General features: G+C 37.3%; 2 protein-coding genes and 1 pseudogene across 2 annotated transcripts; all 3 read right to left on the bottom strand.

The window, feature by feature from the left end:
- Positions 1 to 879: 879 nt before the first annotated feature.
- Positions 880 to 2,249, bottom strand: LOC124825501 (uncharacterized protein At5g39865-like). The gene has a single exon (XM_088091644.1). The coding sequence runs from the start codon at positions 2,177 to 2,179 to the stop codon at positions 1,367 to 1,369; it is 813 nt and encodes a 270-aa protein (XP_087947770.1). The 5' UTR covers positions 2,180 to 2,249; the 3' UTR covers positions 880 to 1,366.
- A 4,886-nt stretch (positions 2,250 to 7,135) lies between these two features.
- On the bottom strand, positions 7,136 to 8,120 carry LOC124825500 (RING-H2 finger protein ATL70 pseudogene; annotated as a pseudogene).
- Positions 8,121 to 17,075: 8,955 nt separating this feature from the next.
- On the bottom strand, positions 17,076 to 18,266 carry LOC148198080 (uncharacterized). Its single transcript, XM_088115709.1, has one exon. It carries the CDS (start codon positions 18,264 to 18,266, stop codon positions 17,076 to 17,078), a length of 1,191 nt encoding a protein of 396 aa, XP_087971835.1.
- Positions 18,267 to 19,816: the final 1,550 nt, after the last annotated feature.

The raw sequence follows: 19,816 nt of genomic DNA, 5'->3' as shown, positions 1-19,816 counted from the left end.
TTAAATTTCTCTTTCGTTGGGATTGGATGTAATGAATTCACTGTGATGTAATTTTCCTGTTCAATATATCGTTGTTCGTTCATATGCTCTATCTTGAATTTATTATCATTGTATGAAAATATGATGTTATTTGAATGTCTTTTATTACTGGAAAGTAACTTGAACATGAACGTAGATAGAGCACTTAAGTGATTTGGGATCTAGGGATAGACTCAATAACTTGATCATTCTTAACATCAGACTTAATGCAAATTGTATATTAAATTGACTAAGGGATTATCATTTTAATATATTAATTTAGAACTAGTTGCTAAGGGATTAGGACTGGTATGCCTTGATGTGAATGTTTGAATGAAGTAATGAAATATTGAACAGAGTTTTATATTCATATGATTCATGAAACTCAATTCCAACGAAGTTTCTTTTAAATATAATTCCATGCACACCAACTGTTTGATAAAAATACCAAAAAGAGTTTCTTGTGTTTTTTCTGTACACTTTCATGTCTAATTGAGTTATAAAAGGAAGAATTGTCATGTGTTGAGCAAGTCCCTTGGGATAACGATACTTTTACTTATTCACTGTATTACTTGGAACGATTTGGTATACTTGCCAAAAAGTTATCAATCTCATGGGCTCTATTGCACGCTGTTTCTTTCTGTACCTCTTCAATTTTATCCTGCACCCCATACATTTTAAAATTCCAGTTTTATCTTTATCATTATTTTTTTTTCATGTTCAGTTCCAAAATATACAGACTATCCACTTCGAAACATTTTCAGATTGAAATACAAATTTTATATTCTTGTATTCTACATTTTGTTCCTTTTTCTTTTTATTTTGTATTCTATACATTGAAGCTAAATCTACGCACTGTTGTTATGAAAACACGATACTCAAATTTTTCATTCAAAATCACTGTACAACCTATTAATAACCGAGTGACATGTTTACCTGTCACACTACACAACATGAGCTTGTATTGCAGTTTCTACATTTGATGGTACGAGTTTCATACAATGTCCATTTCTAAGGAACCAGAGACAGACAAGGCTAAAGAGCAAAAAATATCAATAATATAGTACAAGAAGAATGATATAAAACTTATTTGGCCAACTTGGTTTGTTTTTTCTTTTCAGTTGATGCCAACAATTATTAAAACATCTATTTATTTTTACTTCTACTTCTCATTTTCACAAATCTATAAAGAAATCGGTGAGAACAACCAAAGTAAATTTGTTGTCACCTTTTTCCTTAACAAATTTTTGAAAAGAAAATATAGAGTGAAAATAGAAATGATGCTTTTGTAATCAGAAATATGAACTGAAAAAAGAAATCAAACGCACCAAGGGTTGTATATAAATCTCTAGCAGCAAACTGGGCATTTGACAAGGCCATTCTCGTTGCAATCAGGACATCTAACGAAGCATTCATCATTGTTGTCCCTGTTGGCACTGAACACTTTGCAACTTCCACAACAGTTGGAACAAATGGCGAATCCAATGTTGGCACAACCAGTACAAGGAGAATCACTAGAGTGAGTTGGTGTTCCTTCTAGAAACTTCCCGAGCCACCCCGTCTCATGCAACCCAACCACTTCATCAGCTCCTCCAATGTATCTTCCATTGATGAAAAGCTTTGGAGGAATAACTTTCCCTCCCAAGATTTTCCACAGCTCCTCTCTGAACTCCAAGTGCAGAGACACATCCCTCTCATGGTACACTATTTTGAAGCTCCTCAACAAGAAACGGATGGTGTTACAGTCACGAAACGTTTTCCTTATCCCTCTCAAGCTTGTTGTGTAGAGAACGATCGAGTGGTTCCCTCCTGGTGGACATAACTCTTTGAAATCACTGAGAGATGGGTATTGGTTGTTGCATGATGCCATCTTGTCTGATAACTTTTCTTCGGATGCCATCTTGTCTGATAACTTTTCTTCCGAAAGTTTAGTGATTTCTTTGGACCCTACGGTGGCTTCTTCCTCCTCAAAATGATTACCATCCTCAAGCACTAGCTCAGACAGGTTGTTTTCTTTGTAGTCATGATATGGGGTTGGAAACCTTTTTTGAAGAACAAAGCCTTGTTTCTTCAAGTTGGTTATGGTTGGGAGGAGTTTTAGTTTTCTGACGAACCTTCCCCTCACCATTATTCCTGTTGTGTCTAGAAAATTGGATGGCATGTGATTGTGATTGGTGAGTGAAGAAAAGAAGAGGGTGAGAATGAGTGGGGTTGACGATAAGTTTTGTGTTATGGTTTGAAGAGAGTATATAAAGTGGAGATTCTAAAGGTGTGTGTGATGTTGGGTTTGCTTTTGAATGATCACCGGACGATGTGGGGACAAGGCCATACCCACTCCTCATCTTTTATCAGATTAGAGTGGGACTGACCCTTTACCTACCATTTGGTGCCTCAATCATGGATTTGGAGTATGAAGAATATCTGTTAATTCAAAACTATAAAGTGGCTAATATTCCCCAATATCATTTGCTTATCTGATTGGGAAACTATGCCAACCTTATGCAATCTCAATTTACCATATCATTCACTTGGTTTCGTACCAATTTCACTGGGAGTGCCCTTGGACCACACCTATTCATTTGGCCATTGCAAAGGAGACAAAGTGTGCCGATGATCATGATTCGACATATTTCTGGTAAAAGCCGCGTTCTCCTCAAACTCTAACCTTTCGGATAATAGAATCAGAATAAAATTGTATGCAATGCTGCAATACCATCATGCTGAAATTGCTCAACTCACTCCTCTTATAATCTAGATTTACCTTAGACGTGGGTCTTCCCACAGATTCCACTGTGCACATGAGATTTAATAGCTTCACATTTATTTTCTTCCCATCATTACAAACTTAAAATGAACCACAACATTACAGTTCTTAAGAATTGCTGTTTATATAAAAACTTGTACATCAATTTCTTATACAGTGAAACTACAAGAATAACTTCTTTAAGTCTAAGAATCTTTAAGCAACTCCCATTACATTGCAGGGAGGAAAAGACACAAATAGTGGAAAAAGATTGACTATAAAGTAAGTTCTCAAATTTGTCGACGGAAATATAGTGACCGACATGTTAGTAACATTGTAAACGACAAATTGATGACTACAGTCCTTCTCGAGAGACTAATGTGATTGATAAGTAGTTCCTGATCGATCATGATTGAGGTTTTGCCTTAAACTTAATGTCTATTGCGAAATTTCACTTAGACAAATTTAAAGATGTTTTCATGATTTTAGTGAGAATAAGTTTACAATTTCTTTGCAGTTTGATTACCTTTCACCCTTCTCAACTTTAATCATCATCTGCGCTTTTTTATCACACCAAAGTCAATCTCTGTTAATGTCATCTCCCTATGAAATGAAGTTTACATGAGCGAATATTTTTTGTGCAGAGACAGCATATTTTTAATCCTTCCCCATCCGCAATCAAATGCCGTTATCACGCACATAAAGCAGCACACTGGAAAGACCTAAAAAGATTAGTTGTTGCAAGAAAAAATTAAGAAAAAGCAATAGACATTGCAACCATTAAATGTCTATTTCAAAAAAGCGAATCAATAATTTGTCCACCAAACATGTTCAATGTTTAATCGCGTTTGTGTCAGACCATAAGCCCTTGTACATTGATGTGTAGGCACAAGTATACCATTTTGGATGCATTTCATAAATCAAGCACATGAATGCAATGACTGGTAAACTTTAAAGCATAGTTCATTCTATGCATTTGCCAACTTTTTCATGCTCTCTGTATCCCTCCTCCAAAGACTAGTATTGCTTGTCACTGTATTTATTATATGCTGTACAAGTTTCTATTAAACTGACGAAACAAAGCACATGCATCCATAATTATTTAAGAATCTAAGTTTCATATTAAATAAAAATTAAAAAAACTAAACATCATACAAAAAAATATGATGTTTATATTAAGTAGGAACTATCAATTCCATATATATATATATATATATATATATATAAATGAATGGTTTGTGTAGTGGGCATGTTGGTAAAATAGAAGGAACTGAGTGTTATAAAGTGTTGTATAGGCATTTTAACATGATGCAGAAAAAGATAATCATAAGAGCTAGGAATTGGTCAACTAAGATTTGACATTTGAAAAAACATGCTTATATGGTTGTTGCTGCCTTGCCGGATTAGGAAACAAAACTGCGATACCAACAAAACAATTAATGCAGTTTTCTGATGGCAGTTAGCTCGATTTCAACACAGTACATAGATTCATTTTTGTATTGATTATAATTCTACTCATTGCATTATTATCACAAAGTTAACTCTATATATAACTCTTCTTAGTTATAATTCTAGTTATTATTAGAGAAGAAACCAATAGTTTAGCTACTATGACTTTAGATGAAAGTAAAAATAAATGAAAATTTAAGAAAAATTGGAATGTGCACATAGGTAAAAAGGATGAGTAATAATATTAAAATATTTTTGCTTATTTATTGCATAAAGGTTGAATGAAGTATTACTTTTTATTTTGAGTAATAATAGAACCATTCACTTTTACATTCATTTCATACACATTATAAAAGTAAAATAATTATATAAAATAATTTTTTGTGTTTTTTGACAAAAAAAAATAAAAAAAATATTGTCAAAATAAATAAATAAAAAATTGTATGTGTAAAAATATAATTTCTATTTTATTTTTAGGATGAAATAGATAAGTAACAAATGCATGAGAGAGCATCACATGCATGCAGCAAATATAGCAAAACATTTCATGTTATTAGTTATATATTATACAAGGTAATAAGGAAGAGATTAAATTGATTAAAGATATACACGTTAGAGTCAACGTATACTTCTTTAATTTAGTAAATTAATTCAGTTCAGTATTATAATTTTAATAATTAAATTGATTAATATTTTATATTGTTAAGGCCTATTTTTTCTTTTAAGTGATTGAAAATGAAATTTAATCAAGCATTACAGTTTAACATACTAAATCGCTGAATAACTTTATTTTATTTGATTATGTTTGAGGCATAGTTTTATACTGTAGCCGTTGGCTTTTGGTAGTTTTGGGATGATTGCATTTGTTTTGTTATGTCACTTTTCTTTTGGTTGAAGTTTTGTTAAGTAATTATTGGGGCATTATGATAGAATTAAGCAGGTTGAATTTGATGGTGGCGGTGATTTGAATTTGATATGATATGATATCATAAAACATGCATCTATTTTGGTTGTTTCGGCTTTGAATTCACATTCAGGACATCACTTTTTCAATTATTGGCACAAGTTTTTGTTATGCTCCTTTTATTTTTTCAATTACATGACATTATTTTTAGTGATGGGTGATGTAACGTTTGTGAGTTCAAATTTTTAATATGTGAATTTGGTTTGGTGGGTCAAATTGATATTAATTAAAAATGGTTCTTCTAATCTACCTACCTTTTCTAAAATTAATAATAATTAATATTTATGAGATAAATTGTAATTATTAATCGTAATACAGTAATTTAAGATAGAAAAATAAAAGTTCCTTTACTCTACTTAATTAAAAATACTAATTAACCATTTAAATCTTTAATAGATAATTGGATGATATATATAGTGTGGAAATGAATAAAATTATAAAAAAAAACTACTAGGTTGTCTCATTTTGCTTTCAAGTCATGGTGATTAAGAGTTTAAATCCATTCTAACTATAACGAATTGATTTGTCCCAATTCATTTTTCATGAAAGTGAATGGATTAGTTTCGGCATTTTTTTAATATTATATTTGAAAACATTTCATTTTTTTTTATTATTGGGCCTTTAGTTTTCTGTTTTGTATCTATAGGATAGGTGAGTATTAATTGGTATTTCAAGTCATATGAGGTAAAATATATATTATTAGAATCCTAATTGTTTAATATCAATTACCCTTTTTCTTCAGTTTGATTTTTTCTTTCAATATAATCGTTAGTAACTGGAGAAATTATTAGTGGTCTTGAATTACCACTTTTTCATGGTTGATCAATCCCTAAGCGATATGAATTTAAAATTTAAAATAAAATTATAAACAGTATTTAATCATGTATCACGTAAAGATTGACTGAAACTATAAACAACTTAAGGTAGTACAAAAACACCCAATAATTTCTCTACTAACTCACCCTTATATGTTGGGTGAAAAAAAAAATTAAAGGATTGAATTAAACTAACTCTTAATTAAGAAATAGCTTAATCTCACTAGCAATTAGAGTTTAAAAGTGATTTTTATTGTATTAAAGGTTCGAAGAGATCTCTTCAAACTTGAGATTTAATTCATTATTCAAAATTATGAAGAACTCTTCTTATTGTTAGTCTTATCTTCTTAACTTTCAAATTTCTAGTTAATGATTAACATACTTGATCATGTATCAATATGTTTAAAGAGAACATAAAAATGGATCTGACATTTAGTAATTAAAGGAAGAAAATTAGGCAAGAAAAATTGTTTGGATACTAAAGAAAGTGAATATGAATAAAATATAAAACGATATTATTTTATATGAATAATTTTATCTATTACTTTTAAATTATTATAAAAAGCAAAAGAAATATCATTCACGATTAATTATTGTGTTTTCCATTTTGAAACATATTTTAAAAATCTTTGTAACACAATTCATTAAATAATGAACGTAATTGAATATACGATCACTTTGGATACTCTCGGTTTCTTTCTGTTTATTTTTGCATAAAATGAATTTTGTAATCTATATTTTTTCCATTTTTTTCAACTTTAACCAGAAGTAAACAATTTGTCCCGAACGTTAAAGAAACACGAGAGAGTTTAGTATATGATGAGAAACGGAAAAATATGAAGAAAAATAAAGAAGGTAGGAATATAATTTAACCTAAATTTTGACATTAATGTATCTGCAATCCCACTTGTGATAATTCTTTATATCAACTATGAGAGATGAAACCGCAAATTCGTTACGGATGAAGTATAAATTGACTGAAAACACCGGGTTTTTCTCTTTGGTTCATCCATTTCTCAGTCTCTGAAAACGTTTTAATAGGAACAAGATCATGAAAGTCGTGTAAAAATGTCTTGAATTAGTCCAATTTATCACGTAAAGATTAGAGGTTAGAACTAACTATGACGAACAATCTCGATTCATGGATACACAATAGGATGAAACAATAACTATTGGAAAGAAAAAAACTTAAGTAAGGATGAAAAAATACACTTCTCAAGTCGAGACAATAGGATGAAATAATACATTCGAAAAATACAAATTTTGCTAAAACTAATGTGTAAAATAAAATTTGTATGACTTATATATTATAAATTTATCATTTCTCTGGTCGACACGAGAATTTAGGTCTATTTATGAATCTCGTATGATAGCAAACGGAACTACCTCGGCCAGTGGAGTTGAGAGGGGCGTTGGAATTGGAGATGTTCTACAAACTGGACAAGTGGGATGCAATCTCAACCATGGATCTATGCATTTGAGGTGGAATTGGTGTCCACAATCAGGTAGCATGCGAAGCATATCAGTGTCCTTGTAATCTGCCAAACAAATGGAGCAACATGTTGCAGTGGAATCACGCTTCCGAGCCTTGGCTTCAGAGTATAGAAGGGTTGGATAACTGAGAATGGTGGCTTCATCCAAACTGACATCAACCACAGAGTGGTCTGGTTGAAGAACATTCGGAGTGAATCTTCTGTTCCTGGTAGCTGCAGCAAACGAGACATGTGTTCTGGTGCAGAAGTAAGAAGTTAGAGTGATAGTTATGATGAGCAACAGGATTCCAATGGAGATTCCTATGCCATAACTGTAGCCACTGATGTTGCTTGAGCCGAGGAATCCAGGGGAATTGACCGCAGTGTTGCTGCTCATCCTATGTATGAAATACTAGGGGCTTGTTCTGGAGTTGAGGTAATAGAAATGGTTATGTCATGGTGAAGGTTAGCGGTTTGGAACATGGTATTAAAGTCAACGATAACATATATATAGAAATTGAGATTAGATGGGTGTTATTGTAAGCTTACGTATGAATCAAGAAAATATGCATTTGGAAGTGCTCGGCCAAATATGTCCAGACAGAGCAATTAGGCATCGCATGTGCAATTCATTTCACTTTCTCCTCCTACCTTATGGTTTGCTGCTAAAAGCTGATGGATTCAAACTAATTATCTTTCTACTTATTTCTCATGTCATTTTCATACTGTAATGAAGTCTCGGATAATCATCAAATAATCAGTTTTATCATTAGTCTTTTCAAAAAAATTGATAGCTGATTTCTTGTTTGAGGTTGACGATGTGAGGGCTTCACATGATGATGCTATTCATTTCTAAACCAGCCATCTCCTTTTCATTGAAAATGAAATCATAAGAACTAACAACATTATATTGTTTTCTAACAAAAAAACTATTACTACATACATTATAAGTTACAGTCACAGTGTGATGCATTGTGTTAGCAACAACTCATGATATATTTGAAATTGAAATACGTCTAATCAAATGACATGACTCGGCCAAAGAAGTTTAGTTTACTCATCTTAATAATGCCTACCAAAATATTGGACACAACTTATTGTATTTTATTTAAATAAGTTTTCTCTTTATTGAAGAATTACTAGGAAAAAGTAATTTTTTTATGTCTTATTTTGTTTTTTCACCTTATCCCCTTAGTTTTTCTCATTTTCTTATTATTTTTCATCTATTTTTATCTCTCACTTTATTTTTTATCAAATCAACTAAATTATGCACCTTCCAAACAGAATTTCTCCATTTTTCACTTATTTATACTTTACCAAAATCTAAACGGTTAATTTTATTTATTTTTTTGTTTTCTATCTTTCTTTTCTCAACTTTTTTTTTTCTATAGTCTCATCCATCTATTTCTTTCCTATAATAAACACACCCATGAAACTTTTAACTCCAAACTAGATAAATTTATACTTGTAAATTTACTCAAATCCTTTCTTGTGGATGAAAAGGAGTGAAAATAATTAAATATGGTTAAATTTTAGTAAATAGATCAATTTATAATAATAACAGTAAATTTACCCAAATATCCCCACATTTTAATATAGATAATTTATCTAATCTAAACTTGTTTAATTCATTTATATTAAAATTAGAATCTTAAATATTTTAACAAATATAAAAATGCATTTAATCAATATTCTTCTTCTTTGAAGCATAACTTTTATAATATATTTAACATTTTTAAAGATTGTATCATGATGGAGTATCTACCAATTTTGTCAATTTTGTTGAGAAATGTGACTTTATCTCTATTAAATACTTTTTTTTTAATTTATCTATAAGATTGCAACTGGAAGATTTATTTAAGGAAATTGATTCTATTATCACTGGGACCGGCTATTTGTTATTATTAAATTTAATATGAGTAATATAAACTTGTATTTTCATTAATCCATGGAAATTACATTAATGGTGATGTAATAACAAGAGTGACACCACTTGTATAAATTAATTCTCATTCCATCATCTGGACTGTATTTCTAATTGTTTTGGCATAAATTAAAGTGTCTGTTATGCAGTATATATCATTGAGGGCAAACTAGGAACTAATTTTTTGTTCTCATCTTACTTTAGCAGATTAACATGTTTAATAATAACTAACAGAACAATCCAAAAATTTGTTAATCGTCTGCTTCTCACTCTGATACAGAAACAGACATACAAGGAAACTAATTAACAACACCATTTTTTTGTCTGCATTCACCTGTTTTTCTGTTGAAGCCGCCCCTTGGAATTATAGCGTTTAATTATGTAATCAATTTTAAAAGCTGTGTAAAAAGTCAAATTATGTTACGATTAAATAGAATCGTACAACCTCTTGTATTTTAAATTAGATTACTGAAAAGCCTTGCTAATTAATTAATTATAGTTTGAGCTTAGCAACTTTTAATCAATAAATATGTTGATGTTTTTTGTTTTTTTTACAATTGGTTAGTTTTTTATTTTTTCCAAATAAAAGTAGGAGTCCGAAATAAACTAGTTCGGCTTGGTCCATACATAATAAGTCTAAGGAATTGTTTTACAATCTAAAAGTCTACTAATATGTTTGGAATATTCAAGCAGATAAAGATATCGTAGGTCATCTGGCAACCATGATTAGTATATACCTTCACAAAGTTTTTTTTTAATGTCATGTGGTAAAAGATGCATGGAAAAAAGTATTTTTGTATAGATTATCTTGAGTATTTTATATCAATTGATTGATAAAAAAGCAGAAAGTTTTCTGTATATATGGCTAATAAATCTAAAAAAAATACATGCTACTTTGTTTAGTTTATAAGATTAGTATTGTTTATCATATGATGATCAAGTTTTATATATTCTTTTAAATTAAAATAACTTCTAAAATTCTTTAAATAAGTTTTAAACCAACAAGATAATAAAAGTAGTATGGATACAAAATATGTATAACTCTTAAGTATAATTTTAAAGTTAGTAATTCAAAATTGTAATAAAATAAAATTAATAATTAACATGTAAGTAAATTATTTATGAGAAAACAAGGAGGAAAGATTGATTGAGATACCTGATGGTGGGAGAAAGGAGAAATTAAGAAATATAAAGTGACTTATGTTTTTTTTCTTCTTTTTAATAGAAAGCAGTGCAGGCTAGTCCCAAAAATAGGTTTGCTTGGCATGTGTGGGGCGTTTTTGAAGCAAACATTGGCAACATTGACAAGGGAAAAAACTTTTAAAGATAGGCCACACTCTAAATCCGAGGGTGTTGTTCTACTTCAATCTCTTTTATTAGAATACCAACAATCAATTGCAAACCTTGCTCGGGTGTTGTTCAGGAGAGTGTCAGAATTGAATCCAAGGCACCAACATGTTTGGTTTTAAGAAATTTCTTTTCTTGGATGATTTATTGTAAATATCGTTACCCAATCTTTTATCCTTTTTTTTACTCCACCTTAGCCATTTCAGGTTTTGTCGAAATTATTTTTCTCAAATTTGACATGTAGGTTTAATTCACAAATTAAAAAATACACAAAACATGTTTTTAATGTCATGTCAATTAAAAATACACCCTGTCACGTAACACCTTTCGAACACTTGACAACAAATTTCTATTTTATATTATAAGTTTGTCAAATACATAAAAATGAAACACTTCAAACAAATACATATCCATGAAGGTAATTGTTGTTGTTGACATAAGTTAGAATATGATTTTCTTTCTCAACAACATCAAGCATTTTTATATAATAGTATTTAAAAAATGTTATTATTCTTTACTTTTTATTACTCATTTTTGAAATCTTTGGAAGTACTTGGTCAATTGACAACTTTTCATTTTTCCATATCTTTTTCTAAATATAGAAAATGAGTGATAGGTCTAAAAATAAGTGATAAGTTAAAAACTTATATTTTTTTTTCATATCTTTTTCAAGATATATCTTTACTATGATGTTAGGAGTCTAATCCTAAAATTCAAACTCTAGTACCAACTAAAATACAAGGAACACAGTAGAAGAGTTTATTAGTGTGATATTGTAAATATGAAAATCTTAAATCAATTTTGACATTTCTTCGAAAAGAAATATCAACTCACAAACTCAATGGACTATCCTCTAAGGTTTTGTAAAATGTTATATTCACATATATTTTAATCTTCGAAGAAATTAGAATATTAAAAAATATTACAAACAAGTATTAAAAAATGTTATTATTCTTTACTTTTTATTACTTGTTTCAGATATCGACCAAGGGAGCTGAATTTGACGTCCGTAAGGACGTGCATGAAGGTCACCTGAAGCCCTTGAAAGAAATTCCGGAGGACGCTGTCCTCGAGGGGGAAGAGGATGAAGAGGTGGTCGCCAACAACGAGCCCGAAGGAGCAAAGGAGGTGGACGAGCCCGCCAAGGAGAGTGCTGAAGCTGTTGAAGGCGACACATCTAAAATTGTAATAGATTAGGATGTAGTAGGGATTTGTACATACATACTTGAATATTTTGTTGATGACTATGATCGTGAAACTTGATAATACATGAATGCTTGACGCTGAAATAGAGTGCGTTTTGCATGTTTGGCGATATTGCAGTTTGTTTTTTAACTCAGGTGATTCTGCCACTTATTTGTAGTGATCGTTAAGCGTGAGTGTCGAGTGCGATAGTCGAGTGAGGAAAATACTGTATGTTCGAGGGTGAACATCTACCCGAGGGAGTGTATCCCAAGCATATTGGGTGTTCAAGGGTGAACATCGACCAATGGGAGTGTATCCCAAGCATATTGGGTGTTCAAGGGTGAACATCGACCAATGGGAGTGTATCCCGAATGGACTGGGTGTTCAAGGGTGAACATCTACCAGTGAGTGTATCCCAAGCATATTGGGTGTTCAAGGGTGAACATCGACCAATGGGAGTGTATCCTAAGCATATTGGGTGTTCAAGGGTGAACATCGACCAATGGGAGTGTATCCCGAACGGACTGGGTGTTCAAGGGTGAACATCTACCAGTGAGTGTATCCCGAGCATATTGGGTGTTCAAGGGTGAACATCGACCAATGGGAGTGTATCCCGAACGGACTGGGTGTTCAAGGGTGAACATCTACCAGTGGGAGTGTATCCCGAACGGACTGGGTGTTCAAGGGTGAACATCTACCAGTGGGAGTGTATCCCGAACGGACTGGGTGTTCAAGGGCGAACATCTACCAGTGAGTGTATCCCAAGCACATTGGGTGTTCAAGGGTGAACATCGACCAATGGGAGTGTATCCCGAACGGACTGGGTGTTCAAGGGTGAACATCTACCAGTGGGAGTGTATCCCGAACGGACTGGGTGTTCAAGGGTGAACATCTACCAGTGGGAGTGTATCCCGAACGGACTGGGTGTTCAAGGGCGAACATCTACCAGTGAGTGTATCCCAAGCACATTGGGTGTTCAAGGGTGAACATCGACCAATGGGAGTGTATCCCGAACGGACTGGGTGTTCAAGGGTGAACATCTACCAGTGAGTGTGCTCTTAACCCCTTTGTGTGTAGAAGGGTCCGGTACGACAAGCCTGGGACTCGACATTAGCACAGTGATAAATGAATCTGAACAATAACATGATGTAATGTAATCTTTATTTGATAACTGAAAAAAGAATGAACAAGACATGGACGTTAACTAAAGTAATGTTTGAGGTGGGTGGCGTTCCAGGTATTGGGGACTGGTTGTCCATCAAGAAGCTGGAGGCGATATGCGCCGTTCAACATGTTCTCTGCAACCCGAAAGGGTCCTTCCCAGTTAGCTGCAAGCTTGCCATGGGCTCGATTCTTCCGAGCCTCTCCCCGCTTTCGCCACACCAAATCGCCACTTTTGAAGGCTCTAGGCTTGACCTTGGTATTGTATCGTCGAGATAGCATGCGCTTCCGGGCCTCAGCGCGGATGGTGGCAACCTCTCGACGTTCAGGAAGGACGTCGAGATTCGTCCGTAACTGCTCTTCATTAAGCGACATATCAGTGATTTGGCGTCTCAATGAGGGCCCGCCTACCTCGACTGGGAGCATGGCATCAGTGCCGTAGGTTAAGTTGAATGGCGTGTCCCCGGTAGATCCATGGGGAGTGCATCTGTATGCCCAAAGGACTTCTGGTAGCTCCTCCACCCATAAACTCTTGGCGTCACCGAGTCGCTTTTTTAGCTCTGTTAGAACTGCTTTGTTTGCGGCCTCGGCTTGGCCGTTTGTTTGAGGATGCTCGACTGATGAGGTGACATGCTTAATGCCTAAATTGCTAAGGAAATCCTCCAACTTGCGTTCGATGAATTGGCGACCATTGTCGGTAATGATCTTCTGAGGGAGACCGAACCGACAGATGAGACGCCAAATGAATTTCTGCACTCGTTGGGCGCTGATGACAGACAGTGGCTCAGCTTCTATCCATTTTGTGAAATAATCGACCGCCACTAAGAGGAACTTGTTTTGCGCTTTGGCGATCGGCAGAGGTCCCACTATGTCGAGACCCCATTGGGCGAACGGCCAAGGAGAAACAATATTATGCAAATCTTCGGGAGGTGCACGTATGTCGTGACCATGTGCTTGACAGGAGAAACACTTCTTGACGAAAGCCTCACAATCGTGGTCGAGCGTAGGCCAGTAGTACCCTGCACGGAGTACACGTGCTCTCAGGGTGCGTTTGCCAGAGTGGAAGCCACATATCCCGGTGTGCAATTCACGCAGTATATAGTCCGCCTCCTCTTCTGAGATGCATTTCAGCAGAGGAGTGCTATGGCCGCGACGATATAGATCATCACCTATACACAAAAAACGCGCAATGCGTTTGGAATCAGCCACTGTGATGTTATCTCCTTTCTCCTGCCGCTCCATGAGATGTTTGATGTTCTGTCGCCAGTCTGTCATAGGTGTTGACACATTGGTGACGAAAGCTTCCACCACAGGACGGTCGAGTGTCATCCGAATGACTGAGGATAACTGTGTTCGCTCTTTACAATGAGTTAATTTAGACAAAAGGTCTGCTCTTGCGTTTTGCTCCCTGGGTACATGGAGGATATTAATTTCGGCAAAATCTCGGAGTAAGGTCTGAACCGTGTGGAAGTAACGTAACAGCTGATTGTCCTTGACTTGATAGACTCCATTCACATGGCTGACGACCAACTTCGAGTCCATCCGACACTCTAAATGCTCGACCGAGAACTCTTTGGCCAGGGATAATCCGGCGATCAGGGCTTCGTACTCGGCCTGGTTGTTGCTAACTGGAAAGTTGAATATGATGGCTTGTTCTATAACTGAACCATCAGGCCCTTCTAGGACGATGCCGGCACCTCCCCTTTTTGTCGGAAGAGCCGTCGACACTGAGTAGCCACGTTGTCGTTGAGTCTTGTTGGGCAGGGATTAGCTCAGATGCGAAATCTGCCAAATGTTGGCCCTTGATAGACCCACGTGGCTCGTAACGGAGTCCGAACTCAGATAGTTCGACTGACCAGGCGACCATTCTTCCTGCCAAGTCTGGTTTGCGGAGGATCTTGGCTATGGGGTGATCTGTGCGGACTACCACCTGATGGCTTTGGAAGTACGGGCGAAGTCGTCTAGAGGCGGTGAGAAGGGCCAATGCGAACTTCTCAATTCGAGAATATCGCTCCTCTGCCCCGTGCAATGTACAACTGGTAAAATATATTAACTTGAGGGAGGGTGTTTCCTGTACCAAGGCTGCACTAACGGCATGCTGGGAAGCTGAGATATACAGCTGCAAGTCGGATCCCTCGTCTGGCCGAGCCATAACTGGAGGACTGGTTAAGATGTGTTTGACGGTGTTGAATGCAGTTTCACAATCATCGTCCCAGTGTTGCGGGGAACCCTTTTTCAAATTTCCAAGGATGGGTTTGATGTGTTCAGCCAGCTTTGGAATAAACCTAGATAGGGCGGTGAGGCGGCCCACTAGACGTTGTACCTCCCTCAGAGTCTTTGGAGAAGACATGTCTAGTACCGCCCTGCACTTGTCGGGGTTGGCTTCGATGCCTCGACGTGTGAGCATGAATCCTAAGAACTTTCCTGCGGGGACGCCGAAAGTACATTTGGAAGGATTGAGGCGCATGCTGTACCGTCGGAGTTGGCCGAAGACCTCCTTCAAATCCTGCAGGTGCTGTTCCACAGAATTGCTGCGAATGACCATGTCGTCAACATACACGTCCATACAACGTCCTATCTGATGATGGAAGACTTTATCCATGAGGCGTTGATAAGTGGCCCCGGCATTTTTCAATCCAAACGGCATTACTTCGTAGCAGTAATTGGCGCGTTCGGTGATGAAGGCTGTTTTGCTTTGATCGGGGTGATACATAGGGATCTGGTTGTACCCCGAGTAAGCGTCGAGAAAACTTAATACGACATGACCCGAAGCTCCATCTACGAGGCGATCGATGCTGGGCAGGGGATACGAGTCTTTAGGGCATGCCTTGTTGAGGTCAGTGAAATCGACACACATCCGCCATTGACCGTTCGACTTCTTGACCATAACTACGTTTGACAGCCACGTAGTGTACGTTAACTCCCTGATGAATCGGGCGTTCATCAACTTGTCGACCTCAACCTGGATGGCTTGACGCTTTTCCTCTCCGAACCTTCGCTTCTTCTGGGCGACTGGTCGTGCCTCCCGGAAGATTGACAACTTGTGAGCCATAACCCCTGGATGGATTCCTGGCATGTCAGCGGCTGTCCATGCGAATAAGTCTGCATTGGTTCGCAGTATATGACCTAGGGCGTGTTCCTCGCCCAAGGGAAGGTCTCCGCCAATGCTGGTGGTTTTAGACGCGTCATTCGTCAGGGATAGGAGTTTGACTTCGCCTTGCGGATGAAGACGTTCGTCTACATTGGTCCGAGGGTCTAAGTCAACTGCTGCTGCCTCGACTCCTTTTGTCCTTTTGGATGGAACAAAAGGGGTGACTTTCAGCCCGGCGACATAACATTGTCGGGCTGTTTGCTGGTCGGCTCTGACGGTACAAATAGTACCATGATCTGTCGGAAACTTCATGGCGAGGTGGGGAGTAGATACTATTGCCCCGAACGCATTCAGGCAAGGTCGTCCTAGCAGAGCATTGTACGACGTGTTCGCCTCGACCAAAAGAAATCGGACCCGAAGCTCAGGAGCTTCTCGACTTGTTCCGAGCCGAGTCCGTAGGTCAAGGTATCCCCTGGTGTCTACTCTTTCCCCTGAGAATCCGACAATCTGCTCGTTGAACGGGGCGATGAGATCCTCGGATAGGTCCATTTTCTGAAAGGTGGACCAGTACAAGATATTGACTGAACTTCCTTGATCGACGAGGACTTTGCTGACATCATAACGAGCTATGTTAGCAGTGATGACCATAGGATCGTCATGGTCGGGGTCGGGTGCATGGAAGTCAACGTTTGTGAACGTAATGTCGGGGATTGACCGAGCCTGCCGCTCGACCATATGGACCGACTTCAATTGTCTCAAATGTCGCTTCCTCGCCGAAGCCGACACGCCTCCCCCAGCGAAACCACCAGATATGGTGTCGATGCGGCCTCGGACTGAGCGTTCTCTCTCTATGCGTCGAGGCGGACTGCGCGACCGCCTGCGGTGTCGATCATCCCTAGGGGGTGATCACTGGGGACTTCGCCTAGGAGGGTCTCTTCGGCGAGGAGTTGGTGCTCTAGTGGAAACTCTCTCCTTGACATAGTTCTGGAGGTAACCTGCACGAATGAGTCGTTCTAACTCGTCTTTTACAATGTTGCACTCTTCCGTGTCGTGCCCATGGTTCATGTGGAACCGGCAGGTTTTGCTGTTATCCGCATTCTTGGGAGTGACTTTTCGCCGCACGGTGAGAAGTTCGGCGTGTAAGGCCTCTTCCAGTACCCTCGCCCTTGGTGCGTTGAGGGCCGTGTAACGATCATATTTAGATGTCCACCCCGACTCCTTCCGAGGTACTCGGTCTGGCCTGTAGTCGTTGGGGGGTCGGTTCGCTGGTTTTCTTGTCTCCTGGTTGGGGGCATTTTGGTGGTGCTTCTTGCTGGCGTTACGGTGGTCTTCAATGCGGATGAATTTTGCCACAGTAGATTGTAATTCTTCCATGGATGCTGGAGGATCAGCATATAATTGTTCTGAAAATTGCCCCGGCTTTAAGCAGGACGACAGATTGCTGATGATGAAAGTAGGAGTTATGTCTGGCACCCGCCGGGCTGTCTCGATGTACCGCTGCATGAAAGCTTTCAAGGTCTCATCCTTTTCCTGTCTGGTATGGACAAGTTCAGTAGCAGTCATCGCCGATTTTTTATTGGCTGCGTACTGTTTCTGGAATAAAGATTCGACGGTTGCGAAGCAATCTATGGAATTTCGGGGAAGTTTATGGAACCATTCCAGAGCTTCCCCCTTAAGGGATAAGGAGAAAGCTCTGCATGTCACCGGGTCGCTATCGGTATAGAATGCCATGGCATCTATAAAATTGCGTAGATGGTCATCAGGATCTTCAGAGCCATTGTAGCGTTCCAGAGTTGGAGGAGGCTTGTCCGGCATGTTTGCTTGCATGATGGCTTCTGTGAATGGAAGCAGGTTAGTGAGGCGCATAGGAGGAGGCCCCCTCCTTCCTCCACCGGCCCGTTCGGAGGCTTCCCCATGATGGCTGGCATCGTTATCCTCCTGTCTGTTGGAAGCAGATAACTCTGGCGTTGGGATCTGTGCTCGCAGTGCCGCCATCTCCTCTGCGTGTTTACGCTGAATCTCCTGCATGGTTTGTGCCTGTGCCTCAAGTTGCGCTTGCAATTGCCTGATCAAATCGTGCGTATCGGAATTTTCCATTGCTCCGGTGGTCGTTGTTGGGATAGTAATCTCGGGCCCCACGGTGAGCGCCAAAATGTTTCAGTAGGGGTGTGGAGACCAAGATACGAACCTAACAACCTTGCTCTGCTTCTATCTTGCGCTGGTTTCACTGTGTTGTATTTCCCTCTCTCTTCTCTGATCCTCGTAAGCAAAGTGGGCTGGGTACCTGCAAAGGCACTCCGACGCTCAAGTCAACAGGGGTGTTGTTCGAAATATGAAAATCTCAATAAATTTTCTCCTAGGGGAAAAACGTACCTTTTTTCTGGTGTGCTTCGTATATTTAAATTAACATAATAAACCGTTTACCTGAAAATCCGGTCAGTTACTGAAGTAGAAGTTGTAACCGTCGAATTGTGCGCTGACACTGAGTCAATTATTTCCACGATATATGGTCGTGATTCGCGGCGTTATTCAGTCAAGGTGTGTAACTGCTTAACTGCTAGATCACGATGTCGCATTCTGTATGTCGATCATCATTCGTGTCGACCTAAGTGGATGACGTGTCGGACGTATGTCTCATGCCGCGACATCGCTTATGCGGCTGTCGAGCCTCTGTATGTCGATCATCATTCGTGTCGACCTAAGTGGATGACGTGTCGGACGTATGTCTCATGTCGCGACATCGCTTATGCGGCTGTCGAGCCTCAAATGGTCGAGAGCGTCACGTGGTCGTAAGCTATTACGGTCGGTGATCAAGTGATCGACCAAGCTGTGTGGTCGAACGTCATTATAGTAACCTTCAGTGGTTGTTATTGGTTGACCGTTGGAGGGTTAGGTATCCTATAGTACACTTTGGAAGTACTTGGTCAATTGACAACTTTTCATTTTTCCATATCTTTTTCTAAATATAGAAAATGAGTGATAGGTCTAAAAATAAGTGATAAGTTAAAAACTTATATTTTTTTTTCATATCTTTTTCAAGATATATCTTTACTATGATGTTAGGAGTCTAATCCTAAAATTCAAACTCTAGTACCAACTAAAATACAAGGAACACAGTAGAAGAGTTTATTAGTGTGATATTGTAAATATGAAAATCTTAAATCAATTTTGACATTTCTTCGAAAAGAAATATCAACTCACAAACTCAATGGACTATCCTCTAAGGTTTTGTAAAATGTTATATTCACATATATTTTAATCTTCGAAGAAATTAGAATATTAAAAAATATTACAAACAAGTATTTGGGCTCTGTTTGAATTAAGATGGTAAAAAAAAATCAAAGAAAAAAAAAAAGTTAAAAGTAAAGTTACTCTTTATACTTTTTTTAACAATGCTTTTAATCTTCAACTCAAGAAAAAAATTCAATCATTATTTGACGTTAAGTTATGTTTAACTTTCAACAAACAAATAATAATAATTCAATTCTCAAAGTTAACATATACACTCAAATACTAATTACAAATATTTTTTTTATATAGTTGAATACATTTTTCGTGTAATCCTTGCTCGTGCATTATTATCAACAAAATCGGTTAGCTATATTTTTTTCTATGAATTTTTAAACATTGTCTAAGAAAAACTTAAA

This window comes from Vigna umbellata, chromosome 5, assembly GCF_029865625.1.
Source record: "Vigna umbellata cultivar VRB3 chromosome 5, Vumbellata_1.0, whole genome shotgun sequence".
NCBI classification, from domain to species: domain Eukaryota; kingdom Viridiplantae; phylum Streptophyta; class Magnoliopsida; order Fabales; family Fabaceae; genus Vigna; species Vigna umbellata.
This window is presented reverse-complemented; position numbering and strand designations above follow the sequence as displayed.